Below are 23,148 nucleotides of genomic sequence, written 5' to 3'. Positions count from 1 at the left end.
ATGGGTTAATGGTATGCTTACTTTGCTTTTGGGGTTTTTTTTGTTGTTGTTGTTGTTTTTGTTTTTCTTTTCAGTGCTGGGGATTAAATATAGGGCCTGGAGCATGTCCTATTTTCTCTGACTGACTTACACCTCTAGTCCCTGTTTGCTTGTCTTTCTTTTTTTCTTTTCTTTTTTCTTTCTTCCTTCTTCTGTACTGGAGATTGAACTCAAGCTACATCCCCAGCTCTTTTTATTTTTTATTTTGTTACAAGATCTGGGTAAGTTACCCAGGCTATCCATGAACTTGCAATCCTCCTGCCTCAGCCTCCTCAGTAGCTGGGATTACAGGCCAGCACCATCATGCCCATCTTGTTCTATCTTTTAACAAACATTGTAATAGCAAAAGATGAGGGGGAGGGGATAAAACCTAAATGCACTTTATTCTAGAACTGGTTAAATATATCGTGGTTGAATCCTGCTCTATCACCTGGTTTGGCTTTATGGGCATGTGACCTGTGTAGTCATACAGGGCCCTAAGCTCAGTCGGACCCCACATGCCCTTTTTGCCATCTGAAATTGTTAATAATTTTACTTGTGAACTTGGGACAATGAAGTGAATGTGTGAGCAGAGGAGCAGAGGCAGCTTCCTTGCTGCCCCAAATACAGACTTCGTGATAACTTGTAAGCACGGAATCCTGGAGGATTTCTGATGCATGGGAGTTTGGCAAGACTCAGAGCATTAAATAAGTGTGTTGCATATATGACTGAGAAGCCAGAAGCTGACAACCCTCAGAGAACTTGCTTCAGACTCAGAAAGCAGGCAATAGCATTCTGTGAAACACAAAGAACCAAGTGAGCATGACACATCCTTTGTTGTTCATGTTTTTTGTCTTTATTAGTTAATTGCAAACAAAGCTCAGTGATAAAGCACTCCCTGATTCACTCCCCAGTACTGGGGGGAGAAACGGAGAAGGGGAAGGGGTAGGGGTAGGGGTAGGGATAAAAGTAAGAGTAAGAACTTAGGGCTTGCACATGCTAGGCAAGACCTTACCCAGAGCTACGTCCCCAGGTTCTTTAAAACATTTATTTATTTTTTAAGTTTCATACATGGATAGAATCCTGACACTAGGGAAAATTTTGATGACTGAACAGACTAGGCAAAGTGTGTGTGTGTGTGTGTGTGTGTGTGTGTGTGTTTTCTACTGGGGCTTGAACTCAGGGGCACTCAACTTTTGAGCCACATCCCCAGCCCTATTTTGTATTTTATTTAGAAACAGGACCCCATCGAGTTGCTAAGCACTTCGCAGTTGCTGAGACTGGCTTTGAACTTGAGATCCTCCTGCCTCAGCATTCCAAGCCACTGAGATTACAGTCATGCGACCCAGCCAGACCAGGAAAAGTTAAGAAGTTTATGCTGGTCCCAGTTAGCTAGTCCCAGCTTGTCCCTAGATTGGAGTGTCTTCCACATACCAGGTTCTGGGCTAGAAGGGCAGCAGTGAACATGAAAACCACTCTCCAGGTCCAACAAGCAATTGCAGCACACTATGATGTGAGGTGGGGTAATAGAGATACAAGGAACCAGGGTACTGACATTAGGAGAGCAAGCCAGTTCTGTCCCTCAGCCTTTTATCACTTCAACAATAGCATTTAGATCTTATTATGTAATAATAATTGGTCATGTTTTCTAGTCAAAGTTGATATACCTGAACCACTATCAAAAAAAAAACCCTAGTCCTTAAGTTTGGTTCAAATATTCAAACGTGTCTAAGAGAGTTGTTGTGACCTGCATGTAAACAACAAGGGCAGGAATATAGTCTGGGGCAAAGCCAGTCACTGAACATCAAGTTCCAGTAGCCATGGGTTTAGCGTACAGCCATTGAACTTTAGGCAAATATTTAGTGACTCTCTCCCTCAGTTTTTTCAAAGGGTTCTTGTAAAGTTTAGCCCAGGAAGAATCTTGCACATAATTGGTGCTCAATAAAAAGCTTGGTGAATGCTAAGGACTCTGTCCTTCTGTATTAAATGTATAAAGAGATGAGATCCTGAACAGCTCCCATCCTCCTTCCTTTGTATTTAATTTTTTAAAATTAATTATATATTTATCATTTCTTTGTATTCCCTCTGTCATCAATTTAGTTATGAGATCATTGGGCAGGTATTCAATAGGGCTGGAGTAAAATGGAAGTAGCTATATATTGATCCTATTTATTTATGAATGATAGTACATATTACTGGACTCCTCTTCATGAGTCCCCCTTAGTTGGATACTGCCTGCTTTAGCAGCTAGGTTTCTGTCTAGCTTAATGTTCATTATGAAAACAGACACTGAGCATATCCTATGTGCCTGGCCCTGCCAAAGCCCTAAAAGTACGACAATGAATGAAATGGCACCACTTGCCTTCAAGTTTAAAAGAAGGTGGGGAGGGCTGGGGGTGTAACTCAATGGGAGAGCACTTGCCTGGCATGTGAGAGACCCTGGGTTCCATCCTCAGCACCATATAAAAATAAATAAATAAATAAATGTATCCATTAAAAAAATAAATAAATAAAATAAAGGTATTGTGTCCATCTACAACTAAAAAAATTTTTTTTTAAAAAAGGAAGTGGGGAGATAGACAAAAGAAGACACAGCCATTACAATGGGATGAGTGCTGAGCTAGAGGAAAGAGGGGCGGGTGGAATAGCGTGTGTGAATTCCAGAAGGTGAGGGATAGCGTGCAGTTTTCCAGAAACAGATAGCTCCTTGTGGTTAAAGCATGAAATCCAAGAAAGAAAACCCAAAGAGATTAATGTAGACTGGATTTAATATGCATGAAAACCACCCTTATTAAAATAACCTCCTGAGCGCTATCCTTAGACATTCAGATTGAGCGGTCAGCCTACAGACAAGAACTCCTTATTCAAGGAAAACCACTGTCTGGAGAAGAAAGTAGGATCAACTTGCAGAGCACCTCTTATGTGGTGTTGAGAGGTGTTATATGTCACCCTTGAGAAGTGGAGAACTTTTTTTGAGAGGTTCTAAGCCTGCAGGAGATATGGCTACATTTACACTTTAGAAATATCACCCTTGGTAAAAAATGAAAAATTGATCAGAGGTGAGACTGGAGGCAAGGAGAGCAGCTAGGAGTCTGTGAAGAAACCCAAGGGAGAAATCGTGCGAACCTGAAGAAAAGACAATGTCAGAAATAGGAATAGAAAGGAGATGCTGAATCCAAGAGGTACTTGGAAGGTAGAACTGTTAGGGTGTGAGGACCATGGGTGGGATGCTGAGATGACCGGCAGGGTTTTAGCCTGAGTGACCCATGAAAGGAAAGGAGGAATGGAATGAGGGTGCCTATCACATACAGAGAGAATGAAGAAAGTTTAAGAGTTGCATGTGGCTTTTGGCATTTTGAGTTTGAGATATCTGGGGGACATCAGAATAATCTCAGAAGATGACCACTAGGTAGCTGAGCAGGTAGATCACACAGATCTGAGTTAGACACATGCTAGGCAATCATTCTACCACTAAACTACACTCCTACCCCATATGAATTTTAGAATCAGCTTGTCCATTTTTTATGAAAGAGAAAGTTGGTTCTTTATGCTAGGAATTATGCTAACTCTGTAGATCAGTGTTGGGGGTATCAATATATTAACCGTAAGCCTTCTATTACAGTTGAATCTGGAATGTTCCCCAAACCTCATGTGTTGAAGGCTTAGTCGCAAGCTGGTGGTGCTGTTGGGAGAAGATAGAAATTCTAGGAGGTGGGACCTAGTTAAGGGAATGGGTCTTGGAGGCAGGCCCTCGAGGACTTAATCTTGTCTCTAACCGCTTTCCTCTCCTTTCTGGATGCCCTGACATGGGCAGTTTTCTTCCACTAGAACCTTCCAACATGATGTTTCTGCCTCATGATGTTTCTGGCTCCTGAAAGCAATGGAGCCAGCTGACCATAGGCTGAAACCTCTGAAACTGACCCAAAGTAAAAATTTCCTCCTCTAAGTTGTTTTTCTCGGGTATTTTGTGACATGGCTTAATAACTGACCAACACACCTTCCAATTCATAATGTATGTATTTAAGATGGCTGAAAATTCTTTCAACAATGCTTTGTAGTTTTCCGTTGCATAAAGTCTTGCACCTCCTTACTTAAATTTATTCCTAAGTGTTTTGATCTTTTTTCCCCAGCAAGGGAGGTACTGGGGATTGAATCCAGGGATGCTTAACTGCTAAGCCACATCCCCAACCCTTTTTAATATTTTTATTCTGAGACAGGGTCTCACTGATTTGCTTAGAGCCTCACCAAGATGCAAAGTTGTTTAGAACTTGTGATCCTCCTGCCTCAGCCTCCCAAGCTGCTGGGATAGGTGTGCATCACTGTGACCAGCTTGGTGTGAATTCTTTAGAAACCAAATAAATTAATTAGAAAAATGTCTAGCATTTTGGTAAAATTATGCAGAAACACAATTAATTTTTTAATGTTGATCTTGTGTCCTACAACTTTGCTGAACTCGTTCTTAGTTTTAACAGGAGAATAGCTCAGTAGTGGGCTTATCTACCATGTACTAGGCCTGTATTTGATCTTCAGCGCTACAAAAACAAACGAAAATGAAAGGGCTTCTAGTTCTAACAAGTTTTTGGATTCCTTAGGCTATCTTACAGACAATGTCATGTTATGTACAAAAAAAGGATAGTTTTATTTTTTCCTTTCCAATTTGTATATCTTTTTCTTTTCCTTTTATTTATTTTATTTTTTATTTATTCTGATTTCTTATACATGATGGCAGAATGCAATTAATTTCATATTATACATTTAGAGCACAATTTTTAAAATATTTTTTATTTGTAGTTGGACACAATACCTTTATTTTTATTTATTTTTATGTGGTGCTGAGGATCGAACCCAGGGCCCTGCACGTGCACTCCACTGCTGAGCCATAACCCCAGCCCTAAAGCACAATTTTTCAAGACACTGATTGTAGACAGAATATTTTCACACCATTTGGGGTCTTATACACATACTTAGGGTAAAGATGTCTAACTCACTCCACTATCATTCCTACCCTGTAGTCCCCTCCCCTCCCTTCCCTTTGCCCTATCTAAAGTTCCTCCATTTCTCCCATGCTCCCCCCACAATCACCATTATGCATCTGTATCCTCATATTAAAGAAAACATTTGGCTTTTGATTTTTTGGGATTGGCTTGCTTCACTTAGCATTATATTCCCCAACTTCATCCATTGCCATGATTTTATTCTCTTTTAATGCTGAGGAATGTTTTATTGTGTATAAACCAAAGTTTCCCTATATATTCATCTACTGAAGGGCATCTAGTTTGGTTCCATAATTTAGCTTTTGTGAATTGTGCTGCTACAGACATTGATGTGGCTGTGTTCCTGTGGTGTGCTGTTTTTAAGTCCTTTGGGTATAGACTGAGGAGTGGGAATAGCTGGGTCAAATGGTGGTTCCATTCTCAGTTTTCCAAGGAATCTCCATACTGCTTTCCAGATTGGCTGCACCAATTTACAGTCCCACCAGCAATGTATGAGTGTGCCTTTTCCCCCCATCCTTGCCAACACTTATTTGTTGTTTGTATTTTTTTTTTTTTAGTTGTAGGTGGGCATAAAGTCTTTATTTAATTTTTATGTGGTGCTGAGGATTGAACCCAGTGCCTCATGTGTGCTAGGTGAGCACTCTATCACTGACTACAACCCCAGCCCCTGTTTGTATTCTTAATTGGAGTGAGATGAAATCTTAGAGTAATTTTGATTTGCATTTCTCTAATTGCTAGAGATGCTGAACATTTTTTCATATGTTTGTTAATTGATTGTATATCCTCTTCTGAAAAGTGTCTGTTTAGTTCCTTGGCCCATTTATTGATTAAGTTATTTGTTGTATATCTTTTTTCTTGCTAATTGCACTGGCTAGAAATTCTAGCAGGGTTGAAAACAAGTGGCAAGAGTAAACATCCAGGTTTTGTCTGTGACCTTAAGAGAAAAACTTTTAATCTTTCATTATTAAGCAAACTGTTGTGGATTTTTCTTTATTGGGTTGAGAAAGTTTCATTCTCCTCTTAGTTTGCTAAATGTATAAGGTTTACTTTAAGCATTTAAAATGTTATTTCCCTGGGGCACTGGGGTATATCTGTAATCCCAGCAGCTTGGGAGGCTGAGGCAGGAGGTTTGCAAGTTCAAAGCCAGTCTCAATGGAGTTCAAAGCCAGTCCCAATTTAGTGAGGGCTTAAGCAGTTTAGAGAGACCCTGTCTCTAAATTAAAAAATAAAAAGGCCTGGGGATGTGGCTCAGTCATTAAGCACCCCTGGGTTCAATTCCTGGTACTTAAAAAAAAAAAAAGTTATTTTAAGGGAATGTAACTCATAGATAGAGCACTGGCTTAGCATGCAGGAGGCCTTGGGTTCAATCCCCAGTAACTAACACACACACACAGAGTCACATATACACACAGTTATTTCCAGAAGAAATTCAAGGTCTAGAAGGAAGGGACTGAAGGGTTGGCTCAGTGATAGGTTGCTTTCTTAGCATGCATGAAGACCTGGTTTTGATCCAGTACTGGGGTAGGGGGCGGGAGAGGAATTCATGGGCCTGATAAGATTTTCAAAATATTCAATGGGCCAGGCATGGTGGTGGTAATCCCAGTGATTTGGGATGCTGAGCTAGGAGAATCTCAAACAACTGAGCAAGGCCCTTAGCAATTTAGCAAGAGTCTATCTCAAAATAAAAGATAAAAAGGGCTGGGGAGTATAGCACAGTGGTAGAGTGAAACTGGGTTCAGTCCCCATAATATACTTATTAAATGAGGTTATAAAGGTAGGATCCTGTTCCAAAAGGAATAGTGTACCTATAAGAAGAGACATCAGCCGGTTATGGTGGCACATGCCTATAATCCCAGCTACTCTGGCAGGAGGCTTGCAAGTTCAAAGCCAGCCTCAGTGATTTAGTGAGGCCCTAAGCAACTTAGTGAGACACTGTATCAAAATAAAAAATAAAAAGGGCTGGGGATGTAGCTCAGTGGTTAAGCATCCCTGGGTGCAATTTCTAGTGCATCTCCCTCATTGCCCCCCAGAAAGGGACACCAGCCAGGTGCTGTGGCACATCCAGTTTCTTGGGAGACTGAGGCAGGAGGATGGTGAGTTTGAGATCAGCCTCAGCAATTTAGGGAGATCCTGCCTCAAAAAACAACAACAAAAACATGTTGTATACACCTTAAATATATATAATAAAAATACAATTTAAAAAAAAAGAGATACCAGAGAGCTTGCTGTCTGTCTTTCTACCATATAAGGATACAATGAGAAGGCAAACTAGGAAGAAAGACCTCACCAGAAATTTAACACCTTGGGAATATTGATTTTTTTTCAAATGCATTTTATTTTATTTTTTTCCTCCAGACTATTATTTTATTATTTATTGGTGCATTATAATTATACATAACAGTGGGATTTGTTATAATATATTCATATGTGCACATGATAAAATAGTATAATTTGGTCAATTTAATTCCCCAGTACCTCCCCTTTCCTTCTCCTCCCTCCCCCTTATCCCTTCTTCTATTGGTCTCCCTTCATTTTTTTTTAAAGTGTTCTAATTAGTTATACCTGACAGTAGAATGCATTTTGACACATTGTACACAAATGGAGCACAACTTCTCATTCCTCTGGCTGTATGTGGTGCAGAGTAACACTAGTAAGGTAATCATACAATTATATACTATAACACACACACACACACAGACAGACACTCTCTCTCTCTCTCTCTCTCTCACACACACACACACACACACACAAAGTTATTTCCAGAAGAAATTCAAGATCTAGAAGGAAGGGACTCAAGGGTTAGCTCAGTGGTAGGTTGCTTTCTTTTTTTTTTTTTTTTTTTTTTTATAAAGAGAGTGAGAGAGAGAGAGAGAGAGAGAGAATTTTTTAATATTTATTTTTTAGTTATCGGCGGACACAACATCTTTGTTTGTACGTGGTGCTGAGAATCGAACCCGGGCCGCACGCATGCCAGGCGAGCGTGCTACCACTTGAGCCACATCCCCAGCCCAAGGTTGCTTTCTTAGCATTCATGAAGCCCTGGGTTTGACCCTCTCCCCTTGGGAACATTGATCTTATAGTTTCAACCTCCAGAACAATGAGAAAATGAATTCTGTTGTTTAAACAACCCAGATTATGGTGTTTTGTTATGGTAGACTGAGCAGCCTAAGACACAAAACCCGTATCACTCAATTGTTGTCATCTATTTGGCCCTTTGAAAGTGTTCTACTTTGGGGGCACAGTGACACACACCTGTAATCCTAGCGACTTGGGAAATGCAGGCGGGAGGATCGTGAATTCAAAGCCAGCCTCATCAACTTATTGAGACCCTGTCTCAAAATAAAGACATAAAAAGGGCTGGGATAAGGGCTGGGGTTGTGGCTCAGTGATAGAACGCTTGCCCAGCATATGTGAGGCCCTGGGTTCAATCCTCAGCACCACATAAAAATAAATGAATAAAATAAAGCTATTGCATGAAAAAAAGAAAAAAGAAAGAAAGAAAAGAAAAGAAAAAAAAAAGAGAGCTGGAATGTGGCTCAGTGGTTAAGTGCTCCTGGGTTCAATCCCTGGTACGAAAGGAAGGAGAAAAGGTATGGAGGAAGGAAGGGAGGAAAGAAGGAAATAGTTCTAGGTTTGTGACTCCCAATTTAAGTGATCATGAAGCTAAAACTGGTTTGGAGTAAAACAGAATCAAAACATACTGGGGTGGCAGTGTAGATCGGTGGTAGATCACTTGTCTAACATGTCCAAGGTTCAAACCTCAGCATTGCAAAAAAAAAGAAAAAAAAAATTAAAGAAAGATTAATAGGGGGCTGGGGCCATGGCTCAGCAGTAGAGCACTTGCCTAGCCCGTGCGAAGCACTGGGTTCCAACCTCAGCACACATAAAAATAAATAAATAAAATAAAGATATTGTGTCCATCTACAACTAAAAAACATATATTTAAAAAAAAAGATTAATAAGATCTTGCCTCCAGAAGATGGATGAAAGAACTGAGGGAATGGGAGTTAAGGAAGCAAGAACGTTGAGAGGAGTTAAGCCTATAGGTCAGAAATTTGAGTCTTGTAAGCTAGAGTTTCAGTGATGGACTTGTTTCAAGGCCTGGTAAACTCTCTTGCATGGTCTTGGGTGAGGGACCTCTGCAGACTGGAAGATCACTGGAGCTGAAGAGATTGAGGAAAGATGAGGCATAAATAAGCTAGCCAGGACGATGGAAAGGAGGGTTACAAACCTAGGTGTCCGAACCATTACTTACCATGTAGGAATGGATGAAGGTTGATGGATGATGGAGTTGAGGTGGAAATGGGTCTCATAGTTTTTATGAGTCTCAAAAGGAAGAGATTGTACTTAAGGGTGGAGGGAAGATATGGGAGCAATAGTGGGAAGCCATGAGAACTGTATACTCCTTTCTCCAGTATGTTCTCTATCCACACAAACCTCACTTTGTATAGATGGAGAAAATACTTGTAGGCAAACAATTTCATTATTTTGAGGTCTATTTTCTTTTAGTAAAAATAAGCAGATAAATGTATATATTTTTAATCCCCCCCTTTTTTTCTCATACAAAAGATAGCCTGCTGTCCTATACTTTGCTCTTTAATTTTTCCTGGAAATTAGTTGATAACAGTTCATAGAGATCATCTTTATTCTTTTTTATTTTTATTTTTTTACAGCTGCATAGTACTTCTTCGTATATATACTACAGTTTATCCAATCACCTTTCCTATTCTTAGACATTCACAGTTTCCAATATTGGCAATGACAAATAATAAGCAATAAACATATGTATTGGTATTTTCATATTAACAAAGAGAAATTCCTAGAGTAAATGTCTATGGAGTTTTGCTGTATACTACCAAATTCCTCCTATGAGACTGTTGTGCCTGTTTCCCCATAGCATCATTAAGTGTAAAGTTTTGAATTTTTGCCATTCTATTGGGTAAGAAATAGTATGTTTTTCACTGGTTTGTATTATAGAAATATTAACTTTCAAAAAAATATTTATTTATTTAGTTAGTTAGTTTTTGGCGGACCCAACATCTTTGTTTGTATGTGGTGCTGAGGCTCGAACCCCGGGCCGCATGCATGCCAGGCGAGCGCGCTACCGCTTGAGCCACATCCCCAGCCCAAATATTAACTTTTTTGGTGAAAGTTTTAACATATTTATTATTTTTTTGTGATATTTTTTTATTTCTCAATGGACTTTTATTTTATTTATTTATATGCAGTGCTGAGAATCAAACAGTGTCTTACACATGCTAGGAAAGTGCTCTTCCACTGAGCCACAACCCCAGCCCTTAATATATTTATTTGAAAACCAAGTTCTGTGAAGAAGCCCACTAGTCACGTATCTTCAGAGTGTTTGCTTTCGTTGGTGATGTATGTTCAAATACTTCTTCTCAGCCTGTCATTTGCTTGTGTGTGTGTGTATGTGTGTGTGTTAGTTACTGGAGATTGAACTCAGGGGCTTGTGCATGCTATCTAAGCACTCTTCCCCAGCCCATTTTTAATCTTAATTTTTAGACAGGGTCTAAGTTGCTTAGACTGGCCTTGAACTTGCAATCCTCCTGCATTAGCATCCTGAGAAGCTAGGATTAAGGCCTCATGCCAATGTGCTGGGCTTTGTATTATTATTTGCCATGCAAAACTGTAGTTAAATCATGTATCAACATTTCTTTCATTTTTTTCTAAATTAAGGTGACTTTTTACTTTCTCACATGTATATATGTGTGTGTATTTTTTTTTTTTTTTTTTCAGTTTTCCTTGTTTTTTTCTGTGTTGAGGATTGCACCCTGGGGCAATGTATGACTGAGCTAGATTCCCCAATCCTTTTTGTTTGAGACAGGGTTTTGCTAAATTGCTGAAGCTGGCCTCAAATTTATGATCCTCCTGCCTCAGCCTCCTGAGCTGCTGGATTACAGGCATACGTCCCCAATGCCCAGCTTCTCCTTTTTCTTTTGGTGCCAGGGATTGAACGCAAAGGTGCTTAACCACTGAACCACATCCCCAGTCCTTTAAAAAAATATTTTAGAGACAGTGTTTCACTGAGTTGCTTAGTGCCTCACCGTTGCTGAGGCTGGATTTTGCTGCAGTCCGGCTGCAGCAAAATATCCGGGGTGTGACGAATAACTTGTGTACGTTGATACAGCAGGAATGGAAGCCGTTTATTGTAGGATAACAGAGGTATTTATACATTTTGCACAGCTTATCTTAATTAGCATAAACTAGATACAGCAGTCAACCAATCAGGAATCTCCACACTTAATGGCTCGCTTTTGTTACTTTATGAACCACTCCCTCTGGCATTTTGCCAGGCGCCATCCAGACTTGTTTACAGACTCTAACATATCCCCCTTTTGTTTAATTTAAATAACGACCATAGTGTTTTTTACAGAAACACCATAAACAATCTGCTACAAGCAGAAGAGGAGGATATAAAATGTTACAATACCAAGCCAATTGATGGCTCCATGCAAGAAGCCCTTGGAAAAATTATACCAGCAATGACACCGTTAGCAAAAATACTAAGTTACAATTTGTTATAGATTACAGTTTGTTGTCTCAGTCCAGATAAAGCAGTGTCTCAATAGATTAACTCACAGTCCAGGTAAGTTCTGCAGGCAGCTAGCTTAAGTTGTAGCAGCAGAAACAGCAACAGCTCCGAAGTCTCGTCCGTTTCTCAGCCGAAGTTTCTTTCAGTTCTCAGCCACAGTTTCCTCCGGTTCTCAGCAACACTGTAAATTCTTTCACCTTTGTTTTCACCGGCACTGGGACGAAGGCAGGAACTCCGGATGGCTAAAGAAAATCCTGTAGCATTTCACTAAGAAAACAACCTTCTGAACAATTTAGTACATTATTTCAAGGTTTTTTTACATTTGAAATAAGCCTTAATAGTACTCATTACTCATCAGCCTCCAGGTGTGGGAGAACCATTGTAGTTACTGACATTGGAAATGATCAAACTTCAGGGATGCCAGTAGCGTCTTCTGCCAGCTGTAGCATCCCGGGCAGCCCCAGATGGCCCTGGGGAGAGTCTCAGACTCAAACTGCTTCCGGGCACAGGGAGCAAGAGCCTGCGAGACTGTGCCTCCAGGTCAGGTCTAGATTTGGGCTCACAGTGGCGATCCGCTCCCCTGGGCAGGGGGGCGGGGAAGAGCCTGCAACTGCTGCTTGGAAAATTCTTGCTGCGCCATGATCGGCTTGGGGAGGTGGCAGCCGCCTTGTCGTTTCACGCACCCTCCGGTATCGAAAAGTATTCAGTAATAGCCTTTTGCTGCAACTTTTTTCTTGATAATCCTTCTTCTTCTGATCTTTCTTTTTCTTTCTGACTAGAGTTTCTGGGCTTTTATCAACACATGCCCTAACTGTTCTTGGTTCCACTGGGGTGCCTTTTTCCCTTATCAATTTACTTCTCACCCCTTCCATATTTTCATCACAAAGACAATACAACATTTCAAGACAAAACAAGACACAAACATACTGCATCAATCTTCTCCATTTTCTCGAAATGGCCATTTTTCCTCTCGCCCTATCTGCCTAGGGATGAGCAGATTGCTCCCGTCCTATCTATGGACGGGCAGCTTTTTTCGTCACTTACCCCCGAGTGTCCCGGGGCTCCCAGTAACGGGCCACCATCTGCCGCAGTCCGGCTGCAGCAGATTATCCGGAGGGTGACGAATAACTTGTGTACGTTGATGCAGCAGGAATGGAAGCCGTTTATTGTAGGATAACAGAGGTATTTATACATTTTGCACAGCTTATCTTAATTAGCATAAACTAGATACAGCAGTCAACCAATCAGGAATCTCCACACTTAATGGCTCGCTTTTGTTACTTTATGAACCACTCCCTCTGGCATTTTGCCAGGCGCCATCCAGACTTGTTTACAGACTCTAACAGGATTTGAACTCGAAATCCTCATGTCTCAGCCTCCCAAATTGCTGGGATTATAGGTGTGTGCACTACTGTGCCTGGCTTCATATGCTTTTTTTGTTTTTTTTTAATGTGGTGCTAAGGATCGAACCCAGGGCCTCGTGCATCCTAGGCAAGCGCTCTGCCACTGAGCTACAGCCCCAACCCTTTCATATGCTTTTTTTTTAAAAGTACCAAACTTAACTTTTTTTTGAATATTTTTTTAGCTGTAGATGGACACAATAACTTTATTTATTTATTTGTATGTAGTGCTGAGGATCGAACCCAGTACCTCACATGTGCTAGGCAAGCACTCTACCACTGAGCCACAAACCCAGTCCCCCTTTCATATGCTTTTTAAAGGAATTTTCTTTGCTGTCCTGTGTCAGCTCTGTCCCCTTTTGTGGAGTTTGAGGATTTTGTTGGTGGGGGTGGGAGAACGTTTGATGTGCTTTCCTTTTTCTTCTGGAGATTTACATTTCCCCTTTTAGTACTTTTTGTAAGTGGTTCTAGCCAGAAACACTGCTTCTATGAAGTTGCCAATCCTGGTCCTGTTGTAGGGACAGGGCACAGAAGACAGCAGGAAACAGTTTTATTTGGCTGCAGCTAGGTTCAGAGGGCACAGCTTTTGTAATCAATTAATCCCCTGAACACCGAGTTCAAGTAGTTTCAGAACTTTACACCCAGCATGTAAGGGGAAGGGCTCAGAAGTTCACATGAAGTAGCTTTCTCTTTCACTGTTCTGGGCAAGTTAACACTTCAAGAACACCTGAGAAGGGGAGAGCTTCTTCTTCCCTTTCTTTCCTCCAGACCCTGCCAGCTGTTACCATGGAGCCCAATTGATAACTTCTCTTAAAAAAATGTAGACATCTTTGTGAAGCCCCAGCTCAAGGCCGGAGACCTTGTTTATACACTTCTACAAACTACTAAGGGGGTGTTCAGCACCTGGAGTGCTGATTTCTTCCCTGCCAGTGGCCAAGTAAAACAGGGCAACACGAAAATTGGGAGTACATTGAACTCTTGTAGAGACTCTTGCTGACAGTCCTAAAATCAGCCATGGTGAAGATTTCTGGAGAAGGCCAGTTAATACTTTTCTGTGTAGAAAGGGGGTGCCACTACAGTCTCACAAGTTTTCAAGCTCTTCTCCTAAGCCAAGGCTAAGATCTATTAGGTTCAACCTGTGTTCAATGTTTTGCATTTATTGTTTCACCTTTTCTTCTTAGAGATTCTTGTGCTTCCTCCAGGTTCTCTACTCCATTCTGCTCTGTCCCATGCAGTCTTTTAACCTCCCTCTCATCATCCTCCATGGACTCATGGGCCCTCTTAAAACTTTTCCCTTGGGCTAAGGATATGGCTCAAGTGGTAGCACGCTTGCCTGGCATGCGTGTGGCCCGGGTTCAATCCTCAGCACCACATACAAAGAAAGATGTTGTGTCCGCTGAAAACTAAAAAATAAATAATAAAAAATTCTCTTTAAAAAAAAAATTTTTTTTTTCCCTTTACTTATAGGTAATTTGAAGTTGCAGTACTCTAGTCATGAAGGCACCAGCCTTCATGTGTAGTTTTTATTTGTTCTACTTTATTTAGTTGTAGATAAACACACAGTATCTTTATTTATTTTTATGTGGTGCTGAGGATTGAACCCAGTGCCTCACACATATGAGGCAAACACTCTATCACTGAGCTACAGCCTCAGCCCTGTTCTACTTTATTTTATGGTTCTTTTGGGAGGGTGTGAGACAGATTCATAATCAAGCTACTACCATTATTCTCCAGCCTGAGGTCTCAACATCCTCCCCCCCCCCCCCCGCCGCCAATATTTTTTAGTTATAGTTGGACACAACCTTTATTTTATGTATTTATTTTTATGCAGTGCTGAGGATCCAACCCAGTGCCTCACACATGCTAGGCAGCACTCTTCCGCTGAGCCACAACCCCACCTCAAAGCAGGGTGTGGTGGCACACACCTTAATCCTAGCTACTTGAAAGGCTGAGGCAGGAGGATGGAAAGTTCAAGGCCTCAGCAACTTGGTGAGACCCTGTTTCAAAATAAAAATTAAAAGGGCTGGGAATGGGACTGGGGTCGTGACTCAGCAGCAGAGCACTTGCCTTGCATGTGTGAGGCACTGGGTTCGATCCTCAGCACCACATAAAAATAAACAAACAAAAGAAATGGTTCCTAACAAAGAAGTTCCTTAAAAAAAAAAAAAAAGACTGGGAATGTAGCTCAGTGATGGTGTTGGTCTAGCATATGTGAGGTCCTGGGGTTTGATCCCAGTACTTCAAAATCAAAAAAAACAAAGAAGATGTCTGCATTATGGGTTTTCTTTGCTTTCATTCTTATTGTCACATGGTTACCAGGGCCTAAAGAGGCTTCCTTAAGTGAGTCAGAATCCCTGAGGCTCTCATAATTTTATTTTTCATTTCTCTGAGCCTTAGTTTCCTCTTGTACAAAACAGGTGACTGACAGAAGCCTGAACTTGTAAAACTATAAAGATAAAATGAGATTATTCTTATATTAAAGTGCTCCATAAATGTTAAATACAAAGCAAATAAGTGCTAATATTATTCAAGATACAAAGATGATTTTGGGATATAGTCTTGACTGGTAAAATGTTTTAGGCTGGAAAGAGGTTTAAGGAAGGAAATCCCTTTACCAAATCAAATCTTTCTATTCCTAGGAAATGAAGAGGAAAAAAAAAAAAGTAAAAACCATTTTACTTCATGTATCCTTAAGACCTTGAATTTTCTCTTCAAATACATATTTGAGCCACAAACTCAAAAGTTCTTCTTTAATCATGTTAAGAGTCTACCCTTTGCAGGGTGTGGTGGGTGGTGCATGCCTGTGATCTCACGGGCTTGGGAAACTGAGGCAAGAAGACTGAAAGTTCAAAGTCAGTCTCAGAAATTTACCAAGGCCCTAAGCAACTTATTGAGAACTTGCCTCAAAATAAAAAATAAAAGGGTTGGGGATGTGGTTCAGTGGTTAAGGGCTCCTGTAGTCAATCCCCAGAACCAAACCAAACCAAACCAAACCAACCAACAAACAAAAAACCCCAAATCTACAGGGTCCTCTGAGTTCTGACTGGACCTGACCCTGGGCTTCCCTCTCTGTCCCTCTATGATCACATTTGAGCAAGTCTGCTAAATCAGTTTAGCAAAACTAACCCCACTCTTAATGTCTCATCAACTTGGCTGATTTTCAGCAATAAACCTATCAAGTCAGTTTAGCACTCAATCCCACTTCTATCCCTGATGATTTAATGATTTTCTTTTTTTGTTTTTTCAATCTTTTTTTTTTTTTCCTTCCTTCAGTGGTGCTGGGGACTGAATTCAGAAGTGCTCTACCACTGAACTACACCTCCAGCCTTTTTAGTTTTTGAGACAGTTAAGTTGCTGAAGTTGGCTTTGAATTCTCAATTATCTAGCCTCAGCCTCCTGAATTACTGGGATTACAGGAGTGTGGCACTTATTTTCCATTTATTGATGCCCCTCTGCTCATTGGATACGAATCTGTGTTTATTGTTGGAGTTAAGAGTTGAGTCTAGGGCTGGGGTTGTGGTTCAATGGCAGAGAGCTTGCCTACCATGAATGAGGCACCGAACTCGATTCTCAGCAACATATATAAATAAATAAAATAAAGGTTTATTGACAACTAAAAAAAAAAAGAAAGGAAGAAAGAAAAAAATCCCTTTGCATGGTCCCCAACCTATCTCTATGGCTCCCTTTGAATAAAGTCTACCTTATTGTCTCCAGTAAGGGCCATAAACTTTTTTTTTTTTTTTTCGTTACTGGGGATCAAACTCAGGGGCACTCAACCACTGAGCCACATCCTCAGCCCTATTTTGTATTTTATTTAGAGGCAGGGTCTCACTGAGTTGCTTAGTGCCTTGCTGTTTCTGGGGCTGGCTTTGAAATTCCAATTCTTTTGTCTCAGCCTCCCACACTGCTGGGATTACAGGTGTGTGCAGGTAAAAAAAATTTCAAACTGAACTATTAACATTTTTTTTAACAGTGCTAAATATGAAAAAAATATTTGTGATGAGGAAACTAGTAAAAAAGAAAGAAAACCGAAGACTTAAAATTTTCTATTTTATAGCCAATGCTTGTCCCCAAAGAGAGAAAACATACTTCCATTTTTAGTTTGAGTAGAATATATAAGCACACCTCAAAGCCTCATCAAAAGACTATGCTAATAGATGGGCAAAGTGACTATAATTCCAGCAGCTCCAGAGGCTGAGGCAGGAGGATGGCAAATTCAAAGCCAGCCTCGGCTAAGGCAAGGCATTAAGCAACTCGGGAGACCCTGTCTCTAAATAAAATGTGAAAAAGGGCTGGGGGTGTGGCTCAATGGTTAAGTGCCCCTGAGTTCAATCCCCGGTACCAAAAAGGTACCAAAAAGAAAAAGACTATGCATATGATACATTTGAATATATGATCAATAGTTTCCTCTGTAAAACCTGGGCTTTATATTATTCTACTAGCACTATTTAAAGAAATGCTAGAGAAGACATCTAACAGTTAATGTTAGACAGAATTTGAATCATCCAGAGGAAGTCCTAGTTTTGAACATACACTAAATGTAGAAGTACCCAGTTGTCATTTTATAGTTGAGTCTCAGCTTTCTTTTTCATAAAGTGTAATGATACCTACCTTACCAGATTGTTTGATGAAAAATCTGTCCACAAAGCAAGTAACACAGCACCCAAAACAATGTCATTAAGCATACCTATTTAACAAAGTTTTCACTTAAAGAAAAATAAAATCTATATGGAACATTCACAAACCATTGATTAGCAGGCAAACCAGCCAAAGAAAAATTCCATGTCTAAGTTTCTATTTATCCTTGGTTAGCTGACAATAAATGGCAGGTTCTAGGGAAGATTATGAAGTCTGAGTTGTTTCTTGGATCTGTTTGGTTCATTACTGTGTGTTTCTCTCTTGTCCTTTCTCCACATCTGAATAAAAGCCTTCAGTTATTCCCTAAGATACTAAAATAAATAAATAAATAAGATTTCAAACTAGAGTAAAACAGTAAAACTTGGTTTACATATTTTACTTCTTCTAGATCCTGATTTTTTTTTTTAAAGTAGAGTTTAAATAGAACAAAAAAGTTTTTAGAGGAATTTCAGAAATCACATGATCAAAGAATAAGCAGTTGACTTGCAAAGTTGCAGCTGCTGGTAAGGAGGTTCTATAGTTTGAAAAAAATATATTCTAAAAATTACCATTTTTTTGTCATAATATTTATTTTGAAATTCCAAATAATGCTAAGAAGGGTATGAACTTTAAAAATATATTCATATAGTAAAAGAGAACGTAAGTAAAAAATAAAAATTAGAGAAACACTGCCCTAGACTTCTGTAAAACATAAAATATTTCATCACTATTCTGCTGTGTCTTACTATAAAAATACAGATGGCACAGCTCTTATATAGCTTTAACAACTTGATTATAAATTGCTTTCAAAAGTAATTTATTTGGATTTTCCATATCCTTTAATGAACTGCAAATATATTAACAGAAAAGACCTTTCCCCCCAAGACTGTACAATTTCTGAAATAAGTCAGGAAAAGCAAAAAGAAGACAGAATTACATTGTTTCAATGCAAATAGAACACACACATCACACCCACACTTGCATTTTCCCAGGTTTTCACAAAGAAAACAGGTCAACATATTTCTCAGTGAAGACCCACACTATACTCTGGCTAATCAGAGACTTTGAAACTGTTTTCTTCCAAAAGAGTATTTTTAATAGACTAAATACTGGTTTATCACTGAGTTTTTGTTTAAGGTACAACAGCAGCATGGTTCAAACGTTACTTGCAGTTTTTGGAAAAAAATAAAAACTTTTAAAGTAATGAAATACAGAAAAAGCAGGGACCACCTTTCATTATTTGAGTACCATTGCTCATTTGAAAAAAATATTCAACCTTCTAAAATTCCAGAGTAGCAACCATTTCCATGGGGAAAAAAATCCGATGCTACAACATAACTTGTGAACAAAAGTGTGTGCGTAATGTGTGAGAAAAGCTTAAACAGAAAAGGATGTCAAAGTACTTAGTATTTTTAATTTCCTTCAAAATAAGTTCTGAAATTGATAGCAAACATTTTGCTGGGCCAAAATGTGTTTCTTCTTCTGGTTGTATGATCCCCATTCTATGGGAAGTGAGAGAGAAAGGAAGGAAGGAAGGAAAAGAGCAAGAAACAGTTACTAGGTAGGAAATAAGGCTTTGAATACCAAAATTACTTTAAAAGTAAGCATAAAGAAAAATAAAATCAGGTCACATGTGGACTGAAAGTGTCCCTCAGCCAGCTATTGCCATGGTATGCCTTCCACAGCTATCCTTTCATTCTTCGTCTGAAAATCAGTACCAGAGAGTCTCTATGTCCCAGTACATAAATTCCTACTACAAAAAGATTATATTTCAGCAAGTTATGTTCTGAGCTTAGCTTTCTCCAGGCTTTCTAACTTAGAACTTACATTGAAGCCTTCTATAAAATTCTACATTTAATACTATTATATAGCTGGCTTATGATTTGCCAATAAAAAGAAAAAGAATCTAAAATTAAACATTACAAAACTAATAGATAATAAAATAAAATATTTGTTAGAATCCAAGTGCTAGCCTTTGGGAATCTTTAAAGATATTCATTTATTCCCAACCTTTCCTTTTCCTTTTAAATTACTTTTTTTAGACAGCACATATAGATTTAGGTAGGAAATTTTGTTAAATGCTTCCCTCGCACCTAAAACCTAATCCAAGATTTTTGACTTGAATTAATTTATAATGGTATCTAATGCATGTTTGGTGAGATTAATAGTATATGACAGAAAATTACTGAGTCTACAAGCTAAAATTATTTTCACATATTTTGTAATCCGCCTTATTTTCACAGCTTGACTAACAAATACAGGTAACCAGTAAGTAAGTTTGTCCTTCATCAAATAATCCAAAACAATAACTGTAGGCCTGTCATTTATAAGAAACTATAATTTGTTATATTCTGACATTGGCACTAAATAAAATGTTAACAACTAAAGCTTCCCTAAAAATTTCAATACATTACAATAAAGGAGATACACAATTTAAGATTGTTTAAATCTGTTACTGTGAAATTCCAATAATTCCCATTTTATATGCATAATTAGATCTTTAAAATTGTGGCTATTTCCCAAAGACACCAACCTATGTTATGACGAACTCAGGAGAGATCCTGTCTCCTTCATCAGAATTTTGTTCCCCTGAACTAAAAAGTTCCAATATTCTAAACCCAATTACTCTTAGTAAAAAGTTTTGGTGACTCATATTACCAAAAATAATCTGAAGCAGAGAGCTGAAAAGAATGGAAATGACTTCAACAAAGGTAACCACACATTCTTGCACTCTGCTTAAACACTTAGAAAAGTCAAAGGGACACTGTCTTGAACAAATGTATATTCAAGGTTATGGTACAATTATGATTGTATTAAGGCTTTCACTATCATGATCTCTTAAAGTCTCTCTTTAGTGTTCTTATATTGATTCTCATGGTGAACTTAAGTGGTCATTAAGGGCCTTGTTTTGGCTTTTCAGTGGGGAACCACTCTACCATCTCTGAATGTTAAAGGTGATCCCACAGAGCTCAAAGAGATGAGGCAATATGGTAAGGACCAATTTTAAAGTTTGCAATACCAAGACAACAATGATCAACACTTTGAAGCAAGATGAATAAATTAAAATTCTTGGTTAGACATTAAAGCATTCTTGCCAAGAATAAGTGTACACTGTATGGAGGGATATTTGATTCCTACATACCAGTCCCAATATGCCCATTATATTTGTTCATAGGAGACACTGCAAGTTTAAGGTAATTTACATTCCTTGGCAATCAAGTTACTCTGTTATAGGCAATGTCTTTTATTGTTCCATCTGGCACTTGCTAACACCATTCTTGAAGATCCTAGAAATGAAGGTCAGTCACTGTTTATCAGGAACAGAACCAAATAAAAACAAATTTTTGGAAAAACGACCAAGAAATTCTGGTTCATCACTATTTTCCATATCTAATGGTTCCTTCAAGATAAAACATAACTCTTCCTTCCATGATAGCTTTGCAACTAAGGGAGATTAAAGAAAAAAGAAAAGAAAGTTCCCCACCTACCCCCCCTAAATTGTCATTCATACTGGTAAAAGAGCCAGTCTTGTTAGCAGCTAAATATTGCACTGCCTTTCATTCTGTATACAGTCAGGGTCCAATGAAAGTGGCACACTCATGGTATGGTATAAATGATGGATGATGACAATGCCGGCTCAAGAGTGAAGACTCAGTATACGGAGGGACAATAAACATGTCAGCACTGGTCACACATCCAATTGTAAAAGTCTGAGTTCCAGAAGTTAAAATTCATCACTTTCAGCTGCATGAAGTTGTGTGTCGTCTGCATCGGTCATGCTGCTCTCCTGGGATTCATCAGTTCCCACTTTAAAAATAAAACGAAAGTCTACAGTAAGATATCTGACAAATATAGCTTATTGATTCATGAAAACAAGTAAGGAAAATTGTGTTATATTTAGAGATGAGACCCTAAATAAAGAACATTAAAAATCCTAATATCCTTTAATAAAATGTAATTCAAGTTTCTTATTTTAGGACTGGGGTTGTGGCTCAGCGGTAGTGCACTTGCCTGGCATGTGTGAGGCACTGGGTTTGATTCTCAGCATCACAAATAAATAAATAAAATAAAGGTCTATCAACAACTAAAAAAAGTTCCTTACTTTATAACATGTGCGATATTTATTTAGTGCATTTAACCTTTAAGTATTTAAAAATGCCTCTCCCTAATTGATTACTTATTCCTGCCCTCAGAATTAGAAATAGTTTTCTGAGAAATGCAAATCAAAACTACATTGAGATTTCATCTCACTCTAGTCAGAATGGCAATGATCAAGAGTACAAGTAACAATAAATGTTGGTGAGGATGTGGGGAAAAAGGTATACAGGTAAAAAGGATGTGGGACTGCAAATTGGTATAACCACTCTGGAAAGCAGTATGGAGATTCCTCAGAAAACTTGGATTGGAATCACCATTTGACCCAGCTTTTCTACTCCTCAGCATATAACCAAAGGACTTAAAACATACTATACCATAGCCAGGCTCAGTGTCGAACACAATCCCAGCGGCTTGGGAGGCTGAGGCAGGAGGACTTCGAGTTCAAAGCCACCCTCAGCAATTTAGTGGGGCCCCAAGCAACTCGGTGAGACCCTGTCTCTAAATAAAATATAAAAAGGGCTGGGGATATGGCTCAGTGGTTAAGTGCCCCTGAGTTCAATCCTTGGTAACAACAACAAAATCAGCATACTATAGTAACATGGCCACATCAATGTTTATAGCAGCTCAATTCTTAACAGCTAACCTAAAACCAACCTAGGTGCCCTAAACAGATGAATGGATCAAGAAAATGTGGTAAATAAATACAACAGAATATTCCCAGCCATAAAGAATAAAATTATGGCAAATAAAAACAAATTTTTGGAAAAACTGGAGTTTATCATGCTAAGTGAAATAAGCCAATCCCAAAAAACCAAAGGCTGAATGTTCTAATATGCTAATGCTAATACACAATAAGGGAGGGGAGTAGGGAGGGAAGAATAGAAGTTCATTGGATTAGACAAAGGAGAATGAAGGGAAGGGAGGTAGCATGGAATAGGAAAGACAGTAGAATGAATCAGATATAAATTTCCTATGTTCATATATGAATACAAGACTAGTACAACTCCACATCATGTTCAATCACAAGAATGGGAAGTTATACTCCATGTATGAATAACTATGTCAAAATACATTTCTATTGTCATATATATCTTAAAAAAAACCAACCAAAAAAAAAAAAATTCTCTGAGCCACTATAAAAAAAAAAAAAAATCTATCGTTTTCTCCCTATCTCTAATCAGTCACTCCACTTAGAGGATAATCCTTACTAGTCCACAGAAATACAGATTATAATCTTCAGATTGAAAGTGTTATTGGGGGGAGCGCTTGCCTAGCATGCGTGAGGCAATGGGTTCCATCCTCAGCACCACATAAATATAAAATAAAATAAAGGTACTGTGTCCACCTATAACCAAAATAAATAAATAAACTTAAAAAAAGTGTTATTGGGATTATAGGACTTATAATTAAGCATATATTTGGGTTTGCCAGAGCTACATAGAATTTGAATAGCCACTACTATAGCTCT

The 23,148-nt window shown here is 38.9% G+C and overlaps 1 protein-coding gene across 2 annotated transcripts in view; it reads right to left on the bottom strand.

The window, feature by feature from the left end:
* Window positions 1-18,353: 18,353 nt before the first annotated feature.
* The window catches only part of Cdc27 (cell division cycle 27), a 60,908-nt gene continuing 56,113 nt past the window's right edge, over window positions 18,354-23,148 (bottom strand). For both annotated transcript variants that reach the window (XM_076869294.1, XM_076869295.1), the window contains exon 19: window positions 18,354-21,389. In XM_076869294.1, coding sequence (XP_076725409.1) covers window positions 21,307-21,389 — 83 coding nt within the window. In that variant the 3' untranslated portion in view covers window positions 18,354-21,306. The remainder of the gene's footprint in view (window positions 21,390-23,148) is intronic.

This window comes from Callospermophilus lateralis, chromosome 11 (assembly GCF_048772815.1).
Source record: "Callospermophilus lateralis isolate mCalLat2 chromosome 11, mCalLat2.hap1, whole genome shotgun sequence".
Lineage (NCBI taxonomy): Eukaryota > Metazoa > Chordata > Mammalia > Rodentia > Sciuridae > Callospermophilus > Callospermophilus lateralis.
The sequence above is the reverse complement of the archived record's forward strand: the minus strand, read 5'-3'. Positions and strand labels throughout refer to the sequence as shown.